The 18,671-nt window shown below is 39.1% G+C and overlaps 2 protein-coding genes across 3 annotated transcripts; one reads left to right on the plus strand and one right to left on the minus strand.

Annotated features, from left to right (window-relative positions):
- Nucleotides 1-3,133: 3,133 nt before the first annotated feature.
- Nucleotides 3,134-10,396, minus strand: LOC138047300 (thrombin inhibitor hemalin-like). Its single transcript, XM_068894092.1, has 3 exons — nt 10,351-10,396; nt 6,148-6,318; nt 3,134-3,677 (listed from the first exon to the last, which is right to left on the minus strand). The coding sequence occupies exons 1-3, from the start codon at nt 10,379-10,381 to the stop codon at nt 3,487-3,489; spliced, it is 393 nt and encodes a 130-aa protein (XP_068750193.1). The 5' UTR covers nt 10,382-10,396; the 3' UTR covers nt 3,134-3,486.
- A 5,745-nt stretch (nt 10,397-16,141) lies between these two features.
- LOC138044867 (uncharacterized) lies at nt 16,142-17,827 on the plus strand. 2 transcript variants are annotated; one of them, XM_068891268.1, is made up of 2 exons: nt 16,142-16,339; nt 17,076-17,827. In XM_068891268.1, the coding sequence occupies exons 1-2, from the start codon at nt 16,240-16,242 to the stop codon at nt 17,633-17,635; spliced, it is 660 nt and encodes a 219-aa protein (XP_068747369.1). In that variant the 5' UTR covers nt 16,142-16,239; the 3' UTR covers nt 17,636-17,827. The 2 variants fall into 2 exon arrangements, with proteins under 2 accessions (XP_068747369.1, XP_068747370.1); XM_068891269.1 differs by lacking the exon at nt 16,142-16,339 and adding an exon at nt 16,741-16,976.
- Nucleotides 17,828-18,671: the final 844 nt, after the last annotated feature.

The following is an 18,671-nucleotide window of genomic DNA, read 5'->3' on the forward strand; positions in this document are numbered from 1 at the left end:
TACATGCTGTTTTCTGCGTTGTCAGTTGCCGATGAGATCCGGCACTTCATCTTCGTCTTTGCGGGATCGTTCCGGTACTAAAGGACCTAAAGGTAATGATCTGGGCCATGTGCATGAGATTTTCCAGCCCAGCAATTTACCCTTGTTTGACAGCTAATGTTTTGCTGATCATTGAAAACAAAATGCTTGAGATGTGGAGATGACGATGCTAAACAAGTTGTTTAAACTTTTTGGAGCCAATATGTTTATTTAACAATTATTCCATTCGCGCTTGTTGGATATGAGATGGTAAATAGCCAACGAGGCGCGTAACGGTCAGATGGACATAGGCTCAGCGCAAAAACATTTCTTGCCTTTTCGCGTACTTCTAAACGTCGGAATTGATCCAAACTTTCCACAAAGAGAAACTTTATTCAAAGAGAAATTTCGCTTTCCGGCGAGAAAAGTTTTAGTTTAGCAACGCTTAACGCAATCATTTACCATATAAAGTTAAACTAAGGCATATGGATTGAGCTGATAACCGAGATTGAGTAAACCAATCAGAGTACGCGAAATGCATTATCCGAGGTTGATAATTTAATAATTAACAATTATTCCATGAGCGCGCGTTGGATATGAGATGATAGATAACCAACGAGACGCGTAGAGCCGAGGCAAATTTCCCTTTCGTAAACGGTCGTTGCCATTTGAAACGGTCGATGCCATTTATAACGGTCGACTACACACTTCACTTCAAAGAAAATTAAAAGAAACAAACTAAGAAAAAATAATAACAAAAATGAAGACAAAAAAGGAAAAAAAAAACATTTATAAAAGAAAAACTGGAGGACAAAAAGAGTTCGAAAATTTCAAAACTGGAACTCGGGTTGTTAGTCCTCACCCTAAACAGAACCCTAACCCGGACCCTAACTCATATGACCAGCGAGACACAGTAATCGCAAACTTTTGAGTTCTTAGACCTAATGAGTGTAATTCAGAGCTAAAAAATGGCATCGACCGTTTCAAATAGCAACGACCGTTTACGAAAGGGAAATAGGCAGCGCCGAGTTGGTTATAATCATCTCATATCCAACAAGCGCGAGTGGAATAATTGTTTTATTAAAAACGCCCCCAAAATATAGAAAAACTAGACTACAATAAAAATCACGCATATGCTTGCCCTGTTTGTAGATCATGGTATTAATGGCTCATAACCAATGATTGCTTAGCGAATCAAAACTCTCGAATTGCGTTATACAATGATCCAGTTTTTAATAATATTGATTATTTCATGGTTGGCGCTTTTTTTTTGTCATTCAATGATCTGTATTTAACTTACACACCTAATAAATATTCAAGACTGAAAGTGCGGGGAGGGTTTGATAAAGTAGAAGGGAAGAGCGGGGCTGATGAACTAAATTGAAAGGGATTTATACAGATAAATCCCTCGAATGAGGGATTCGGTAGGAACAACCAAAAAACAAATTAAGACAAATGAATTTTCATGGATAGCCTTCTCTGCAACAAAAAATGAAATTCTGATTATTTCAATAACGACGTGTGAGAATTTAAAGTGTTTTGAAATTATGAAAGTACACTAATTAAAAGCAGCACGTCCAAATTCACACCCTTCGAGCAGAGCCTCCTTTTGTCTTTTTCTTTACTGAGGAGGAGAAAAGGAGGCTCTGCCCGAATCGCGTCAATTCTTTGAAGCCGCCGCTGCCCGAACTTCTGGACTAATCAATCTTGTTTTCTCTCGTCAAACCGGTTTTTCCAGTGCGAGCGTCCCTTTAGTGACAAAACCAAGATGGCGGCGAGATCTGGCATATTAGGCTTGGGTTCGAGACTGTATCCTGGCAACATGCAGCGCATATTCGATAAAGATCTTACTCGATTCATGCAGAGCCTTTCTCGAGAACGCCAAAATCGAGCAAGCAAAAGAAAGGCTCTGCTAGCAGGGTGCCAAATTCAGAGTGTTGACGTGATTGCAAAGAGCTAGCATCTATATGCCCGGTGCGCTTCATGACAAACTTCAGTGTTCTCTTGCAAACTTGCATGGAATTCCTTTCTGCAGTCCTGTGGTTGCTATCATTGCAGGGAGGCTGTGGTTTGTAAATTGACCCTCGATTCTAGCGTCTTTGCTTAACCCACAGGACAATTTCCATACCAAACTGCAAAATAGACCTCATTACAGCTGTGTGCTTAGTTACCTGGCCTTTAAATGAAAGTGAGACTGGTGTTGACCTTGTTATGTTACAGACCTCCCTCCTTTTCTTGTGTTAATGATGTTGTTGTCATGCTAATTAGTAAGAATTTACATAAGAAAAGCAGTGAGGTCAAGGTCAACTCCAGCCTCAGTTTCATTCATAGGCCAGGTAACTAAGCGCACAACTGTAAAATGGACTATTGTAACGTACGTAATTTGCTAATTTTTTAAAACTTCCCATCATCAAAATACTTGAATCCACGTCTAGGAGTCAAGTAGAACACGTCTTTTGCCACTCCAGACTCGGGACACCTGGACAAATATTTCTCTTACAGCTGAACGAAACAGAGTTCAGGCGAACTGTTGTATTCGCAATTTTGCGTAAGAAGAGCTCCTCTTTACTGTCCATGACAGGAATGCATGAACAGACTACTGGTGCGTAGAAAAAAATGGTTAACAAGAAGCTAGAGGACTCTATAAACAATTCAAAGTCTGTTGTTTCTCAAAATCCTGTGAAAATCACACAATTATGTCAATTCCATTGTCTTTGTTTCAGTCCCACGAAGGTGTGAACCTCCAAATTAGCCAGTACTTGTTCCCTTGGACAAAAAAAATTAATCATAGTAGTATGGGTGGTACAACAGCAGCGGAAAATCCAGTTTCATTTTTACAATATTCTTTGATTGCACTCACGTGATAAGACGGCTATGTTAGTGCCAAAACAATAGAAAAATGTAGCTCAAATTTTACATAATAATAGAGTCAAGTTCCCAGAAGACTTTTCGCTATTGTTCTTTCCACCAACATGGCCGCCGTGACGTCAGATGCAATCAAAGAATTGAGAAAAATAAGTGTCTTTTATAAAAATCGATCGAACAGGTTTCGTGGCAACTGTCTTTTGGGAACCAAACTAAAGTATCTAATCGTAAGGCACTACAGCAACCCAACTCATTACAATAAAAGCTCGCAGTTTTATTCTTACACTGTTTAATTAATTAAATTAAACCAATGCAACATTTTGCCAATCCCTAATAAGAATAAGTAAGAAATCAAATAAAGGCACAATGTTTGTTTCAGTTAACTGATTAGAGTTCTAAGATGGAGCCTTTTCAAGTCCTAAAGTAAAATCTATCCTCTACATATAAATAGTTCACCACCAAATTTTCTTCCCTTTGATTGGTTCAAAATCGATCATGTGACACACCTTGAAAGCTGGTGGAACCTTGACCGTATCTGTGGCTACCGATAATTACTTGAAAGTCGCAGCGTTTCTACAAATTCTGTGAATTTTATCATTTTAGTTAATTTCCTCCACACGTTCTTTGACAATCTTCCATTTTTTCGAAATTATTCTGATTCCCGTCGCATCCACCATAAATGAATTCTTTACACTTGCCATCTTGCCGATCAAAGTAAAACTTTGGGAAATAAGCCATGCATTTTCCACTCTCCGAGTCAAGATTACAGAAGTCTGGACGCGTTTCTGCAAACTCTATAGGAATTAGAAATAAAAACACTATCAAGAGTCCATTACCCATTACCCGTCAGAACATTGTCTATTTTAAATTTTAAAACCAAGTTTTGCGGGAAAATTAATAAAAGACCAAATGTTTGTTTGTTTTTTCGCTAAACTTGGTTTAGTAGACACTTTTCTGGCACTGACGGGGACTAGGCCAATTTTTATGGGTTATTGACCAAGCGTGAGGTCAAGATGACTGGATATTGGCCAAGTTCCTTTTTTGCGTGTTTATGGACCTCGACTTCGTATCGGTCCAATAAACACGCAAAAAAAGAACGAGGCTAAATCCAGTCATCTTGACCGAACAATCTTGGTCAATAAAGGATTTATTATATGACTTAAAACACCAAAAAATGATCTTTGATCTTGCGGGACCAAGCGAGAAATCCCAAGCGGGCAAGATAGCTCCATCTTGCCCGCTCGGGTAGCCAATCACAGGGCGCAATTTGGTTCATCTTGCCCGCTCACGGAACTAGTAATATAATAAGGGTAAATATTACTCTTGGGTCATGGACCGCTCTTGCTATTATGTTGAAAAATCAAAACTGTGTTGGAGATCTTATATTTCATGAAACACACAAAGGAAAAGTATTCGTGACTTGATAGGGAAAATCTCCTGCTCTTGCACGTGTTTGATAAGCAAGAGGATCCCCTTTCCGTTAACAGTTGTCCGACGGACCTATAGTTATCAAAAGAGAGAGAGAGAGAGGGAGAGAGAGAGAGAGAGAGAGAGAGAGAGAGAGAGAGAGAGAAAGAGAGAGAGAGAGAGAGAGAGAGAGAGAGAGAGAGAGAGAAAAGTTTTCAAAATTTTACTCTGCAATATATTAAACAGGTTTTTTTGTTTTGTTTTTTTTACTCTAAACATATTTTTTTAAAAATGTGTGCAGATTTCAGTTTCAACCAAGAGTCAATTACACAAAAGTAAGATTCTGGTATTAGGTTGACCCCATCAGCGTCAGAAGAGTGACTATTTTTAAACCAAGTTATTATAATTTGCGGGAAACAAACAATATAAATCGGCTAACTCAATGTTGTACCCAATTCAAATTTGCTGGGTTTAGATTCTTTGTGTATATTGTATTTGCATTATAATGTAGCATTCACGTTCAAATCTTATGGAAATGCTTAGAACAAAGGCTTTGAATTGGGTACAACATTGAGTTAGCCATCTTTGGTGTATTGTTTATTTTTCTGCAAAACTTGGTTTAAAAATAGACACTTTTCTGTCGATGATGGGGACCAGGCCAATTTGGGTGAATCTTACTGTTGGGTTATGGAATCTTGTTTCAACTTCAACTTCGAATTTTACGTTTACACGAGCCCGGGCTGGGTGAGGGTTGGGTCATTCTCGGCTGACCCGGGTCAGTTCCCTTTTCGCCCGGTTGAAAGGGCTGGTGACTACTTGTCAGTGAGGAAAATGGCGGACGAACCGTGCAATCATCACAATCATCAATATTATTTGTGTTAACGTTATCAGCCATTTTGGTACAGGCTGCGCATGGGCCAGAACGCTGAACCGCAAAAAAAAAGTGATGTTCAAACAATCCCGGGTCAGATACGCCATTGTTTACATGAAGAAATTGAAGAAATTTCAACCCTTCTAGCCGGGTCAACCCGAGTCTTGAGAAGAGTTACCCGGCAAGGGGGGCTGACCCGGTTTGACTACTGTTTTCATGTAAACGCTTATAAACATTTGACTGCAAAAGGGTTACCCGCCGCGGTGATTCAACCCGGGGTAAAAAGCAACTCGGGCTCGTGCAAAGAGGCCCTTTTTAACTCTATACCTGTTCCTGCCCCGTGCCACTCTCTCTTTGAACTGAAGCAGTTTGTTTTTCAAGTTTAGACTGCGGCTTTTGATTTTCTTTTAGTTTGTTTGTTTAGAAACCGCATTCGACTGTAAACTTAGTAAAAAGGGGTAGGGCTTAATTTGTTTACCTTCAAAACCTGATTGGATCAAATGACTGTGTAATGCACGTTCCTCCCATCGAAAAGCTTTAATGTTTCCTTCGTTTCGTAACGCCAATACGGTGAAAATCGTTTAGGCTCTATTCATCTTCAGTTGTGTTCGATTTTTATATATTGAACTAGTTGGTTTTTTCGTGCTCTCGCGATAAGCAAAGCTCACAATTATAAAGTAAAACAGCAACAATGAAATTAAAATGAACAGTTTCTGATGAGGCTTGAGATTTTCCGCTTCCAGCTGCTCACTGACTACAGCTAAATTAAGATTGGGTCGACCTCATGCATTTTAAAAGGGCGATGAAGAAAATGTAATAGTCATCTCGGATAAATTTTACTACTCGAAGTAGAGATATAGCACCAAAATCAATAATACAACCTTGTGTTTTTTATGTTAAATTTGTTTGAATCATCAAGTGTAATAAAAAGACCAAAATCGTGACACTGAAAAAAAACGTTTTGGTGGATTTAAAAATACACTCACCAGAAGCAAAGGCTGTGAAGAACACAAACAAGAACGCAGCAAACAGATCCATTTTGCCTTGAAATTTTAAGTTTAAAAGAGTGGAAAAGAAAGAAGGTAGGGCATGAAATGAAAACCATACGAAGACGTTCTCCAGTAAAATGAAAGGACAACACAGTTGAACAGCTGTTGCTGCAAAGAGAAGTCACATGAATCGTGCATTACTGAATTAATTATTTGGAAATGCATTAGGTTTTTCAAATCTAAGAAGGGAATAATAATCATTGCGGCCTTTCTATGCCGTGTATATGTCTTACAAAATATACGGCAATCACTTTAAAATGTTTCTTTCCGAAACAAAGTCCCAAAGTACACGAGGGTTTTCTTTGCGCGCGTGCGGTACTCGAGTAACACGCGAGGCGACGCGTGAGGACAGATTATTAAATGGTCGCGCACGGAAAACCTCTGGAGAGTAGTCCTGGAAAAGAGCTCTCATTAATCGAATAGCATTTTTTTTTTCAGTATGGCAAATCTGCGATATTCTCCTGCTGGGTCACAGCAGAGACCCGATTAGGACTTCCCGTGGCAATCAAGCTAGCACTGCGATGAACCGTGTGTGAATTTGAATCACATTTCCCCCTTTCCTGATAGAAACATAAAGCAAATTTATCTATTCCACTCTATAGTATATGTGTATTACTCACTTATATGTCTGGCTCTAGTCAGAAAGAGCCAATTTTCGCAGGCAATAATACAGTTCTGAATCTTTTTCTAGCTACATAAACTTCATTGCTTTGATAGTTTGCGGTAAATTCATGGGTGTCGTTGTACAAGTCTCCGAAAAAAAAGCACCATCCTTGCAGGGTGAACGCTTTTTTATTTTGTATTCCATCTTTGGTGTATCTCTTGAGCGGAGCCGGACCGTGCTCCAGACAAAGAGAAAAACGCTGGTCGAATTTCTGTCACCATTTTCGTTTATTTTCTTGCTATGCGCAAACTGGATACAGAGTATAAAATTCATGTTTTTTGCAGATGAAACATAATGCACCTCTGTTAGTAGCAAACTGAAATGTCAGAAGAAAAATAGTGAGTTTGATGTGCTGATATCATATCTACGTCGTTCAACCAGCGGAAATGATTGTATCAGCAACATACTGTGTTTTCGGCTACGATTTAACTGACATTGTCAGGATGTGTCGTACTCAAGTTTTTTTTTTGGCAAATTTCCTGAAACGTTATCAACGAATGCATAGACGATCATATTTATTTTAGCTTTGATAACAGCCTCTCTAACAAGACAAAAACAAAGCTATTTTAATTTTTAAAAATAGTGTTTTAAACTCAAACCCAAGACAAGTTAAAATAAGGCTTGGTCCACGCATTTGTAGTATATAAGGACAATTTTTTTAACGCAAAATTATCTTTGATTTGTCAATTCTTTTTTTATTATTATTACTATTTTTCATGGGCTGAGCACAATAGATGTAGATATCGAATTAAATAAATATATATATATTATATCTCATTCCCTAAAATTTTACCACGCAATAAAGAAGCCATTTATAAACTTTTATTAGCAATCCATAAAAGTGAGAAATGTTTGTGTTTAGAAGAGGCTGATTTTCTTCGATGACTCTATCACAGAAATGTAAAAGATGCGATAGATGAAATTGAAGAATCTGTTTTAATTAAACGTTGAAAATCTTAACAACTGACTTATGAGAATTCGAGAAACAGCACTGGCAAAAAAGTACCACCTTGCTCCGAGTAACGGCTTGGAGAACTACTATTATTTTAAAAGGGCGAAATCAGATAGTTTTATGAATGTGGGAAACTGATGCTTTATCATATTCTTATCAATAAGACTTGAAATTTTACTTTTTATAGCCCCATAAAACGTGAGAAACAAGGAAAGAAAACAGAAGTTTTTATTTTCAAAGTGGGCCTTATTTCAATTGGCATCATGTCACCCGCTTTTGCCGTCTCGCTTGAAATATCGCTTTAATCGAACTGATTTGCGTTTCAGCGTACATAAAGGACATAAAGGAGAAACATACAAACTGAAGAGTCCATTAGAGTTTATAATTTGTCTTTGAAAAATAACTTTTTCTTTGGTGAGCATTGTTATCATTGTTTTCCAAGACCCTTCCGGTTGTGGATGTTTGGTGCTAAGAAATTATTCAATGATTTACGTCTAAGCCTTACGATTTGCCTGTTATCGAACTTTCTAATGACTCTTCGTTGAGGAAAATTGTGTTTTTTTTTTTTTTTTTTTTACAAAACAAGATACCACAGTTACCCAAAGCTTCTGTCGATATTGATTAGTCTCTACTTTGATGAGGGAGAGAAAATCAGGAATACTTCTTACAGAGCATATATTTTTCTTTTAAAAGTTGACTGTTGTCTTATGGATCGATTGTATTCATTTTTTCCCAAAAAAAATTTCGCTCAAACCCCATGATTTAAAACAATCATGTATTTTCCCTGAAGGCACCATGTCGTGGTAAATAATTTTCAAATTACTGGAATTATCATCATTCATTCCCAGGTGGGTATCTCAACTTTGCGAGTTTTATGCTGAATAGTTTTTCAATATATCATTATTATAAAAAACCAAGGGTTTTTTTTTTTCAATTTATGTGACAATCAATGTGGCTGTTGTTGGGTCATCGATTGGGATTTCAAGGCAGTGATATTCCATGAGGAAATGTAATGTAAGTTTTGCAGCATGCTCGGCTTTAAGAAAATCTCGGCTTTTCTCATATCGAAAAGAAGCAATCATTTTTCGACGTACATAATGTAAACTTTTATTTTCATTCGATCGGAGACTGAGTCGACAGTGTAAGTTCTAATCGTTCACGGACGAGGAAAAAATTAAACCCTATAGTGCCTAATGGTAGTCCAAATCTTTCAATGAAGTTTTAGAAATGTTCCAATCGAATCCACCTTCCACGTATAAAAATGGTTTCCTTTTTTTGGCTCATTCAACGGTTGTAATCTCAGAGCCCTAAAGGGCCGAATGGTATTAAAAAGCTTTTAAAACTGGTAAGGGCTTGAGAGAATGTACTTTTCCACATAGTTCAATATTGTTGACAAATGCTTGTCCTTTCCAAATTACCAAATTTTGTTTTAAAAGGAATGTATTGTAAACACTTAATCGTAAGGAAACTCCATTACCGGACGCTATTTTCATATTTCTTTGTTACATGAAGTGTTGATCACAGAAAGATTCTATTTGTGGGTGATAAAAACTGTTATCAAGACGGTAATAGATCAGAAGAGCTTGAGCAGATTCTTATTTATTTCATGGTCTCTGATTCGTGATTTGCAGTCAAGTAGTTATCGAGCTAGGAGCATTGAAAAGGACTTTCTTACATTTATATTCTTTACGATCTTTCACAGCAAAATGAACAACACGTCGCTTTCTGAAGGTGAACTCAGTTTTGGTTGGTCTCCAGTTTTTCTGATAACCTGTTTGGTTTTATATTCTCTCATTATCGTGATTTCAATACTTGGGAACATTCTAGTTTGTGTAGCCATCTGCCTGAATGACAGTCTTCGCTCCTCGCCGACGATGTCGTTCATTTTCTCGCTGGCTTGCTCCGACCTCCTCATATCTTGCCTCGCTATGCCATTCGACGCGGAAAGTTTGCTCCTCAAAGGCCAATGGAAGCATGGTGAAACTCTTTGTATTGTCTGGACAACTGCTTACCTTTTCTGCGTTCCTACCTCCATGTTAACCCTAGTAGCTCTAACAATCGACCGATACAAGGCACTGAGCGATCCTCTGAGACGATTTCGCAAGACCAAGTTCTTCTCCGTGAGATGTTCTCGCGTTATAGTGGTATTCCTGTGGTTGTACAATCTCGCCTTCTCCCTGATTCCAGTCATGGGCTGGCGCAACTTTCCTCGCTACGTCTTGGATGGTTACTGTTATTTCAACATTACTCCATCATATTCCGCCCTTAGTAGCATGCTTCATTTTATTCTACCTTTACTTATTATAGGTGGAATTTATTTTAAGATTTACCGGATTTCGCAGAATGTCAAGCGATGCCAGGATTTGAGCGAGGTGGCCACCTCTTCTCCGGCAGATATTGTTCGCTATCCCACACCGCGCGACCATGGCCGATTTCAAAGAAATATGAAAGCTACGAAGACAATTGCGTTGATAATTTCTGCGTTATTTGTCTGCTGGTTTCCGCACAGTATCGCTAGCCTTACCTTCAGTCTCTGCAAAGAGTGTTACCTCCATTCTCCACCTGAAGTACTCACCTCTCTACTGATTCTTGGATACCTAAATTCCGCTCTGAACCCTTTTATATACTCTCTACGGAACCGGAAATTCAGGGAGACGTACCACGCGTTATATCTGTCAGTCAGAAAAATCGGAAGAGCTGCATCGCAGAGGTCGCGATTAAGCTCCATCTCATCTCAGAGAAGCAGCATATCTTTCACTTTTCATAATAAAGGGCGACAAGAAAGCGTGGTGGAACAGAACAGTAGCGTAAGAATGACAGCATACAGTCATTCATTGAAGTCACTCTGAGCTTTTACGTTATTTTGGGATGATTTAAAATATGCTGCAATGGATTTAAACAAAATAAAAGCCAGTACTGGAATGATAAGGCGTAAGCTGGGATTGCAAAATATGAGAGACTTGTAAACGTTGCATGGACTGGATTGTAATACATATTAAGCGATAGATTCATTTTCATAGCACTTGACTTGCTTGTGTTGGATTTTAAGTAGCTCTAGCTGGTCTTTGCTAATGATTACACATCTTCCCATGATTTGAGCTCTTTCGGAGGAAACGTGGAACTTTGAAATCTCAGTATTAGATAACGATTTAGATTTTCGCCCCAATTAGTCTGAATAATTAAGTTCCATACGATGTGTTGCCTGTAAAAAATTTTATGTTTTGGTGCCCATAGTCTTATAAGACCATAACTTTCAAACGCAGGTTAATCACAGTTCCATTTATTTCAATAGTAGCCGCTGGCACGGAGCTAGGCGGAATGCGTTGAAAATATGAGAAGTATAAACATAATTACAAGTAAAAGTTACAAAGTAGAAACAACGTCGACATCAATTTAATTGCATGTCTTTTATTAGGGAGTAAAAGAAACATCGACGACTACCAAGGGCGTAGCGTCCTTTACGCAAATAAGCACGTGTGTAGTTGAGAAATTGGTAAAATTTTTTAAAAAATATTCCGATATAAGTAAAAGCCCTCCGAGGCCCTTACACTGTGTCAGTCTTATCACTAGTTCCCAGTTCCTGGTTATATTTTAAGGAAAGGTTATGATGATGATGATGATGATGATGTATGACATAATTTTCGACCCCGTTCCCTTTGCCTGCTAACCCGCTGTTTGTGTTGTAGCTTGCTGAAAACTCAAAAGATGGGTAAAATGAACAACTACAAACTGCATTCTCCTTCGCATTTATTAATTGAAATGTCCTTCGGGGATAGCCGCAAATGGTATTTGCGAGATTTGCGAGACTCTAAATTTTAAACGTTTCTGGGGAAGCATGCTCCCATCCTAGTTTGGCGCTCGAAACATTCTTTATGTGCGCACACCTTCAAAATCTCACGCTACGTCCATGACTACGACAACGGCAACGCCAAAGATATATTATATATAATCAAGAACCCATGAACCGGAGCCTACAACTCTACTGTGTTCGTGTAACGGCGTTTTCACAGACCGATTTATTTTTAGATTGAATTTCCCGCGAATGAGACTCCCACGGGAGCCCGATGACCAATTACAAGGTGACGTCATAGGGTGACGTCATAGGGTCACCGAACCGGAACTGCCTTTGATTTTTGACCTAATTCGCGGGAAGGGCTAGTCTAACAATAAACCTACTTGTGAAAACGCCCTTTCACAGACGCTGTATGGAAGTTGCACGCTCCAGATGGGCTCCTGTTCAACCTGAGGACGGAACCTGGGAACGGAACTTGGAAGTTGCCGGTCCAAAGGTGGTGGTATTGCATTTGAATTAAACAAAAAAAGCGAAAAAGGGCGAAATGATTCTGTTTTTGGACTCAATCAGTTACCCTTCCATTGTGATTCTCTGTATTGAGACTCAGAGAAGAAACAAATTAATTTTTGTTTTGCAGGGTCACCATCTCTTCATCGTCACTCCGATAAGGGAAATCTTATTCCTATGAACAAAAAATTTTCCACGATGCAAAGTTTCCTACTTGTGAAAACGCCGTTTCACAGACGCTGTATGGAAGTTGCACGCTGCAGATGGGCTCCTGATATAATTGATTAAAGGGGAAATTAAAATCGTATTGCACGTGCGGCACGCATTAAAGAACGTTTCTTTGCCGCGCTTTGCAAAACGTCAAAGCGAACAAATCGACCACATTTCTCTCCCTCTCTGTCTGAAAGCAAGCTCCGTGGGTCAAAATCTCAGAATGTGTCGTCATGGCACAACGCTCTGGCAACGCGTCCAGAGGTATCGCTACCGGTTCCGACTTATATCCTGTATTTTGAGCGTTTGGTCTGTGAAGGCACAATTTTTTTAGGCCACTGAAGCTTACATTGCGTAAAACATAATGGCCATATTTCCTGACTTTCCCACGCGCGGCTGCAACTGCCACCATCGCGAAAGCCAACTATGGTCGCAGCTCATCCCCGAGTCGGTTATAGACAACGGTGTTTCTATTTAAAAAAAAAAATTTTATGGTATAGTTAGCTTCAATCAAAGCTTAATTTAAAATAGTTGACAAAAGGACCTCCATTTTCACAACTCCGATCCCTTTAGGGAAATTTGGGTGCTTTGTTGTAGGATAAGGTTGCCAAATTATGGCGGTACTTGCGGAATCTAATATAGATGAAACTGCCTCACGGTATATATACAGCACATACAAATTAAAGGTGTGAAGACTTAACAACTAGCACTTGCATGTCGGAATAAAGCGAAGGAACTGAATGAAGCGGGCCTTTCTCTCGATTTTGCAAAACCGAAGTCGAGTCCGAATGTGTTTCAATCTCTTTGAAGAAAGGAAATTTATTGCCCAGGGGAAATAAATGGATTTATGCTGATTGTGATATGCTTAGTTAGTTATTTCCCATGTTGCAGTTTGGGAATTTCTGTCATCTGGGATTTTCTGGAGATCATTCACTATTTGTGCAAGCTAGGCAGAGGCTGATTCAACAGAGTCAAATCAATTTTCCCTCCCCACCCTCCCTATTTTTACTTTCTTGTGGATGGTGTGTATCCCCTCACCTTTGCTGGGATCGTGTCTTCTATATTTGGGTATTTCCTAGGTTACCATGCTGATTTTCAATAAACGGCCTAGCCCATCAGAGCTTGGCCAAAATATCCCAAACAAATGTGGTATTATTTGTGTCCTAGCAAACGGAGCTCGCCCAGAGCAATGCCTTGCCAACAATATCAGTCAGACTACGGAGCACAAATGTTTTTTCGCGCAAAGTTGATGACATCATGCCCCCAGCAGATCGTGGTTTCCTTTTCACATGGCTGTTTCATTTATGCCAGCACAAGTCGTGTTACTCGACTTCATGTCAAGCTAAACCATCTCGAGCTCCTTAAAGCTATCCATATTTTTTCGCTGAATTGTTCGATTCAATGCTGAATGGTATATTTTGAGCTGCACCAATTCTCTTGGCAGCGCCAATTGACAGTTTTTTGCTATCTCGCAAGCAACATTTGAGCCAACATTGTTTCGTCTGAACTATTTCAAACCCTTGTATAGTTGATGGTAACGGCGACCCATAGTCTCGACACAAAAAGTGTTTGTTTTGTAACAACAGAGCAACCGAACACACCACACAAGATGGCGGCACCACGGAAGTAAATTCATTTATTTCGGTTCAATTAAAAGATTTGCATTCCTTTCGGTCGGCAAATAATCTGGAGGAGCCTAGTCATCTGAAGAGAGTGGTCAGAAAAAACGCTCACGCATGTGGTTACCAAGCAATCTCGATCCCAGAGCTCCTCTCTTTTGCGCATGACTGAGGGAGAGACGAGCTCTGGGGAACCCTGAAACAAAGTGTCTTCTCACTGGTTCTCACGAAGAACAATGAAGAGCGTCTCTGATTGGTGCATTCATGTTAACACGAGGAGTGGGCAGCCGTCGTAAGGTTCAAATAGCGAAATTTTGGCTAAAAGAACCCTACGGCGCATGTTCTCCTACATAGAGTTTCCCAGAGTCTCGGGTCATGCGCAGACATAAGATCCCAGGCTCTGGTGACGAGAATGGTTACCAACCATCTTGGTCAAATGATCAAGGTCAACACGCATGCCTAAAACGCATGATGTCATTAACCTATTAAGGTGGCTCCCTAGAGTATACGCGAATACCCTTACTACAGGGCACGAGTTACAAAAGGAAACATAGTTAATTTCTCTTAAAGTTTTCCCTGTAGAGATTTACCAGTATGAATACCGAAAAATTAGGCTACTTTTTGATGTCAATTTTTGGAGTATGGCCGTTACCATGGCAACGTCACAACTAATAATAGGCAGATATATTCTTATTTTTGGCCTAAGTTTCTTAATATTATACTTTTCTTCGGTAAAATGTTTTATTCGTTGCCACATTATGGAGATGATATTGCCTGACATTTTGAAGTGGTAAAAAGTCAAGGTCGTTCAGACCATTTTGCCAATATTCTGTAATTTGTCATTTTTCTGCATATATTCAGTTAGCTCTGACAGATTTTAACAAATTTTGAGTATTTGATAGCAACTGTATGTGGTTAGAACTCAGCCAATTTAAAAAAAAGGATTACCGAAGAGAACGCGAGAAAATTAGCAGTTAATTTTAAAGATTTGGCCACGCTGACGTCACAAAAATCAGAAAAACACGCGCGATTTTGGCTTTACGCACCATACTAGTGCCCAGCTTGCGCACGGCCCTAAAACTCTAGGGAGCCTCCTTAAGTCCCGACGACATGTTGCAATAGTAAATTGCGATCGCATGTTAATAAGTTGCGATCACAAGTTAGTAAGTTGCGACGAGAAGATCGATGTGTCCCTTAAGGGCCACTATGGAGAGCTTTTTCGTGGGTGAAGTCATTAAAAATCTTTTACCTTGGTACTTATTGTTATTCGATGATCTTTTCTTGCCGGCTTTGTATTGTGACGAGCCAAGAGCTTTCTGCTCATCTGTGCTCGTGTGTAGTTAATGTATCCAAAAAGTCTCCCACTTCACGCTTCTCGAAAATAATCTTGAAAAGCAAACTTGGTGACTAAATGATTAGATGATCTGTATCTTCTACCAGGTAAAATATTAAAATGATCTGCCTCTAACAAGTCACAATTTTTCAAATTTTGTAGAATAGTCGTTTTTAGGGAAGAACATAAAGCAGATTGAATTGTTTCTGTTTTATGTGGAATAAGCGAGAGGCTTTCGATGAAATGTTTTGATAGTCAACACCATCGCAGGTTACCATTTCTTATTTTGAGCTTCTCTCGAATTGGCCTGGGCAGGCGTTCAGTAAGGATCAAACTTCGCAGTGCTTGGATTGCTTCGCCCATCCCGTTTCCTCTATTCACCTGGTCCCAAGCTCCTCTCCAATAAACATAGTTTTCAACCAGTCATCATGACTTCGAGGCTTTAAAAAACAGAAGGCAAAATCGCCGCGGTATTGTTTTTTTCCTCTATGGCTATTGTCTGAGAATGAATCATGGACTATTAGACTATTGGCTCCAAAAGTTTTAACTCCCCAGTTTTAGGTTTCTGAAAGGAAATACCCTTTCTTAATTTAATTGTATACAACAAGATTTTTCCGTGATTTTGATGGTACTAACAATACTGATAAGTTTGTGAGTGCGGTGGACATAAACATCAAACTTTCATTTTCGGTGAATACAATCTCGACACAATTGTCTTAGTGTGTTTATAAAAGCACACTTAACATAGATTTGCGACGGAAAATCTCGAATTTTTTGCAAACAAAATGACAAATATTAGAAAAATTCTCAACAAAAGAGATTTGTGTCCATGACAACCATCATCGTTGTTCGCTTCGAGCAAACGTCATTTCTTTTTTGTATTAATTTAAAAAATCTTATGATCCCACTCTTTAAGGCCAAAAAAGGTACACCTGGCTTCGCTGATTTGGTATGGACAAAGTCTTAGTTTCTTTGCTAGTCTGTGTTTTGAGAATTACTACTTCAGGCGAGGTTGGAGAAGTCAACCAGGACACTAAGGAGTTTCTTGACTGTAAGCTTGAAAGAACATTTCATAATCGTTACGTGTTCTAATATCAATCTATAATCGAGATTTAAAAGTCCTCTTAAGCGTGTAACGGCTAAAATCACTTTATTATGAATGCAGTTCCATCGAAACATTGATAGCTCAGTGACATCTTCAAAGTACTTTATAACTGCTTTCCACTTAGTCACGGTCTGCAAAACATGAAACTGATTGATTTCCACTTTCCTCTAGTATTATGCGCCTATCGAGTTTTCAAAAAGTTCTCCCTCGTGTTAAAAATTCACACCTGAAGGGACAATGAAAGATATTTAACCCTAACGAAAGCAGAGATTTAGAGATTAGTATATGTAATTAGTTTTTTTTTTTATGCATAGCAGCATGGAACCCACTAGCTAGTGCCTATTGGCGTGAATTGCATCAATAAAAAAGTATTCTATGCAGGAAACTGAGAATTCAAGAAAGTGAATAGAAGGTGCAATATTTGGTAAACATGAACCACTGCGCGTGGGTGGGCCATTATTCTGGTACGTAGACGTGCGATAGGCAAGAAAAAGGACGGGATGGGTCAGTTAGCATCTAACTCGCGGAACATAACTGGAGTGTGTTAAGACTGAACAAGTACAGTTTAATATTAAACAGAGAGGTAGTTCAGGTTTTCCCCTTGGTCTCACTGAATAATTTGATCAAAATTCCGTATTTCTTTTTTTATTTTTTATTTATGGTGAGTCCAATTTTTTCCTAGATATGAAGAAGTTCTATCAGAAGTCAGTCATCGACCTGATAAAAAACTCCAGTGCCACTGAAGACACCGGGCAGGATTTGACCGAACTCAAAAGAGATGCGCTGCCAATACCTTCAGTGGCACCAATATTTCACACGGCTACCATCAACATCCCCGCTAACGTCTACATGAGGAACGTCATGTTCCAGTTGTTTGGAAGAGGAGGAATCCTGGAAAACGGTGGGTTTTCTCGCACGGGCTTTATTCACCGCATAAACGCTTCAGCTTCCATCGTTCTCCTTGGAAATTTTGGGAACAGATCGTTGTTTTTAAACGAAGTGTTGGCTGCTCATCATTCTCCGATTAATGACAGCTGTCTCGCATTAGTCGTGCAGCTGTTTTTCACACCCGAAGATTTCCAACGCTTGATAAATTGGCTAAACCAAGAGGTTAAGTCGGGATATGTGAACTACGACGAACCGTGTTCTCCGATTGTTAAAATCACATATTCGTGTTGCACTAAAATTGCGAATCCCTTTCTACAGCCGAAATTTGGAACACTTCGAGTAGAAATCGATTAATTAGTTTAAAGAATAATTTATGGAAGGCGAGCCACGGTGGCGAGAATTTACTAGACACAACAGAATGCAAGGAACTGTTTTGAGAAATTACTCGACTAATCATCAAGTAAACTAAACTGGATTTAGTTTCTTTTGTTATTTGTCTCTTGAGAATAGCTTTATGCCAATATTAAAAGTAACTTTTTTCCCTCATTGTAGACCTTTTTTTTTTTACCTGAACATTGTAGCGTCGCTAAGTCAGCAAATTCAAGGAACCAACAACAAGTGGGTGAAATGTCTTGGGTGTAATGTATTCATCGATCCCAATAATTTTAATTGAAATATTTAACAACAAGAGGCTACAAGTAGCCTTTACTCGGGCCTGCAAAAGTACAGTGGTGTATGGTTAATTTAGCACTAAAGGAAAGAAAAGAGAGAAGTCTGTCCTTCTTACATCGGCCTTACATTGCGCTTCTCATGATTTGCCATTGTGTATGTAGTGAATACCCGGACCCAGATTATCTTCATAGACCTTATTCATAAATGGCGGCCAATTTATAATTCTTTTGTTGAAGTGCAAATTAGCCTACCAAGCCTCGATACCATACAGTGAATTGAAAAGAATTCTTGCTCTAAAATGAGGCTTGGTAGGCTAATTTGCACGTGGACAAAAGAATTATAAATGTGACCGCCATTTATGAATAAGGTCTATTATAGGTGGTGGAAACGAGGTAAAAATAGTGTATTTATTCCAAAGTGGCTAAGCACGTTGTTTTTACCGATCGAAGGGTATTCTTGCTCAGTGTTTGAGAAAGGAAAGGCTAATTGAACGGTTTAAAATGAAACGAAATGACTCATCGAAACATCTTTTGGTGACTTATAAACAATCTATGAAATGAGAATCGAGGATCTTCCCTTCTCATTGAATGGCAGAATTACCCAGAATTCTTTTTAGGCATGAACCAATGAACCAGGCAACTTGAGAAGCACGAGACTGGCCCTAGTCAAATGGCTGAAGCGCGGCCGGGGGAAAAAGTTATTGTAGTGAGAAGAAGAT

The sequence above is a fragment of the Montipora capricornis genome, chromosome 4, assembly GCF_036669925.1.
Source record: "Montipora capricornis isolate CH-2021 chromosome 4, ASM3666992v2, whole genome shotgun sequence".
In the NCBI taxonomy this organism is placed as follows: Eukaryota; Metazoa; Cnidaria; class Anthozoa; order Scleractinia; family Acroporidae; genus Montipora; species Montipora capricornis.

Excerpts from the sequence above, each read along its gene's own strand:
- LOC138044867 (XM_068891268.1), top strand. The coding sequence starts at position 16,240 with ATGGACAAAGTCTTAGTTTCTTTGCTAGTCTGTGTTTTGAGAATTACT. Across the intron at positions 16,340-17,075 it reads CACTAAGGAGTTTCTTGACT|ATATGAAGAAGTTCTATCAG; the intron begins GTAAGCTTGAAA and ends ATTTTTTCCTAG.
- LOC138047300 (XM_068894092.1), bottom strand. The coding sequence starts at position 10,381 with ATGGAGGTAACACTCTTTGCAGAGACTGAAG. Across the intron at positions 6,319-10,350 it reads ACTCTTTGCAGAGACTGAAG|CAACAGCTGTTCAACTGTGT; the intron begins GTAAGGCTAGCG and ends TTCTCTTTGCAG. Across the intron at positions 3,678-6,147 it reads CTTCACAGCCTTTGCTTCTG|AGTTTGCAGAAACGCGTCCA; the intron begins GTGAGTGTATTT and ends TAATTCCTATAG.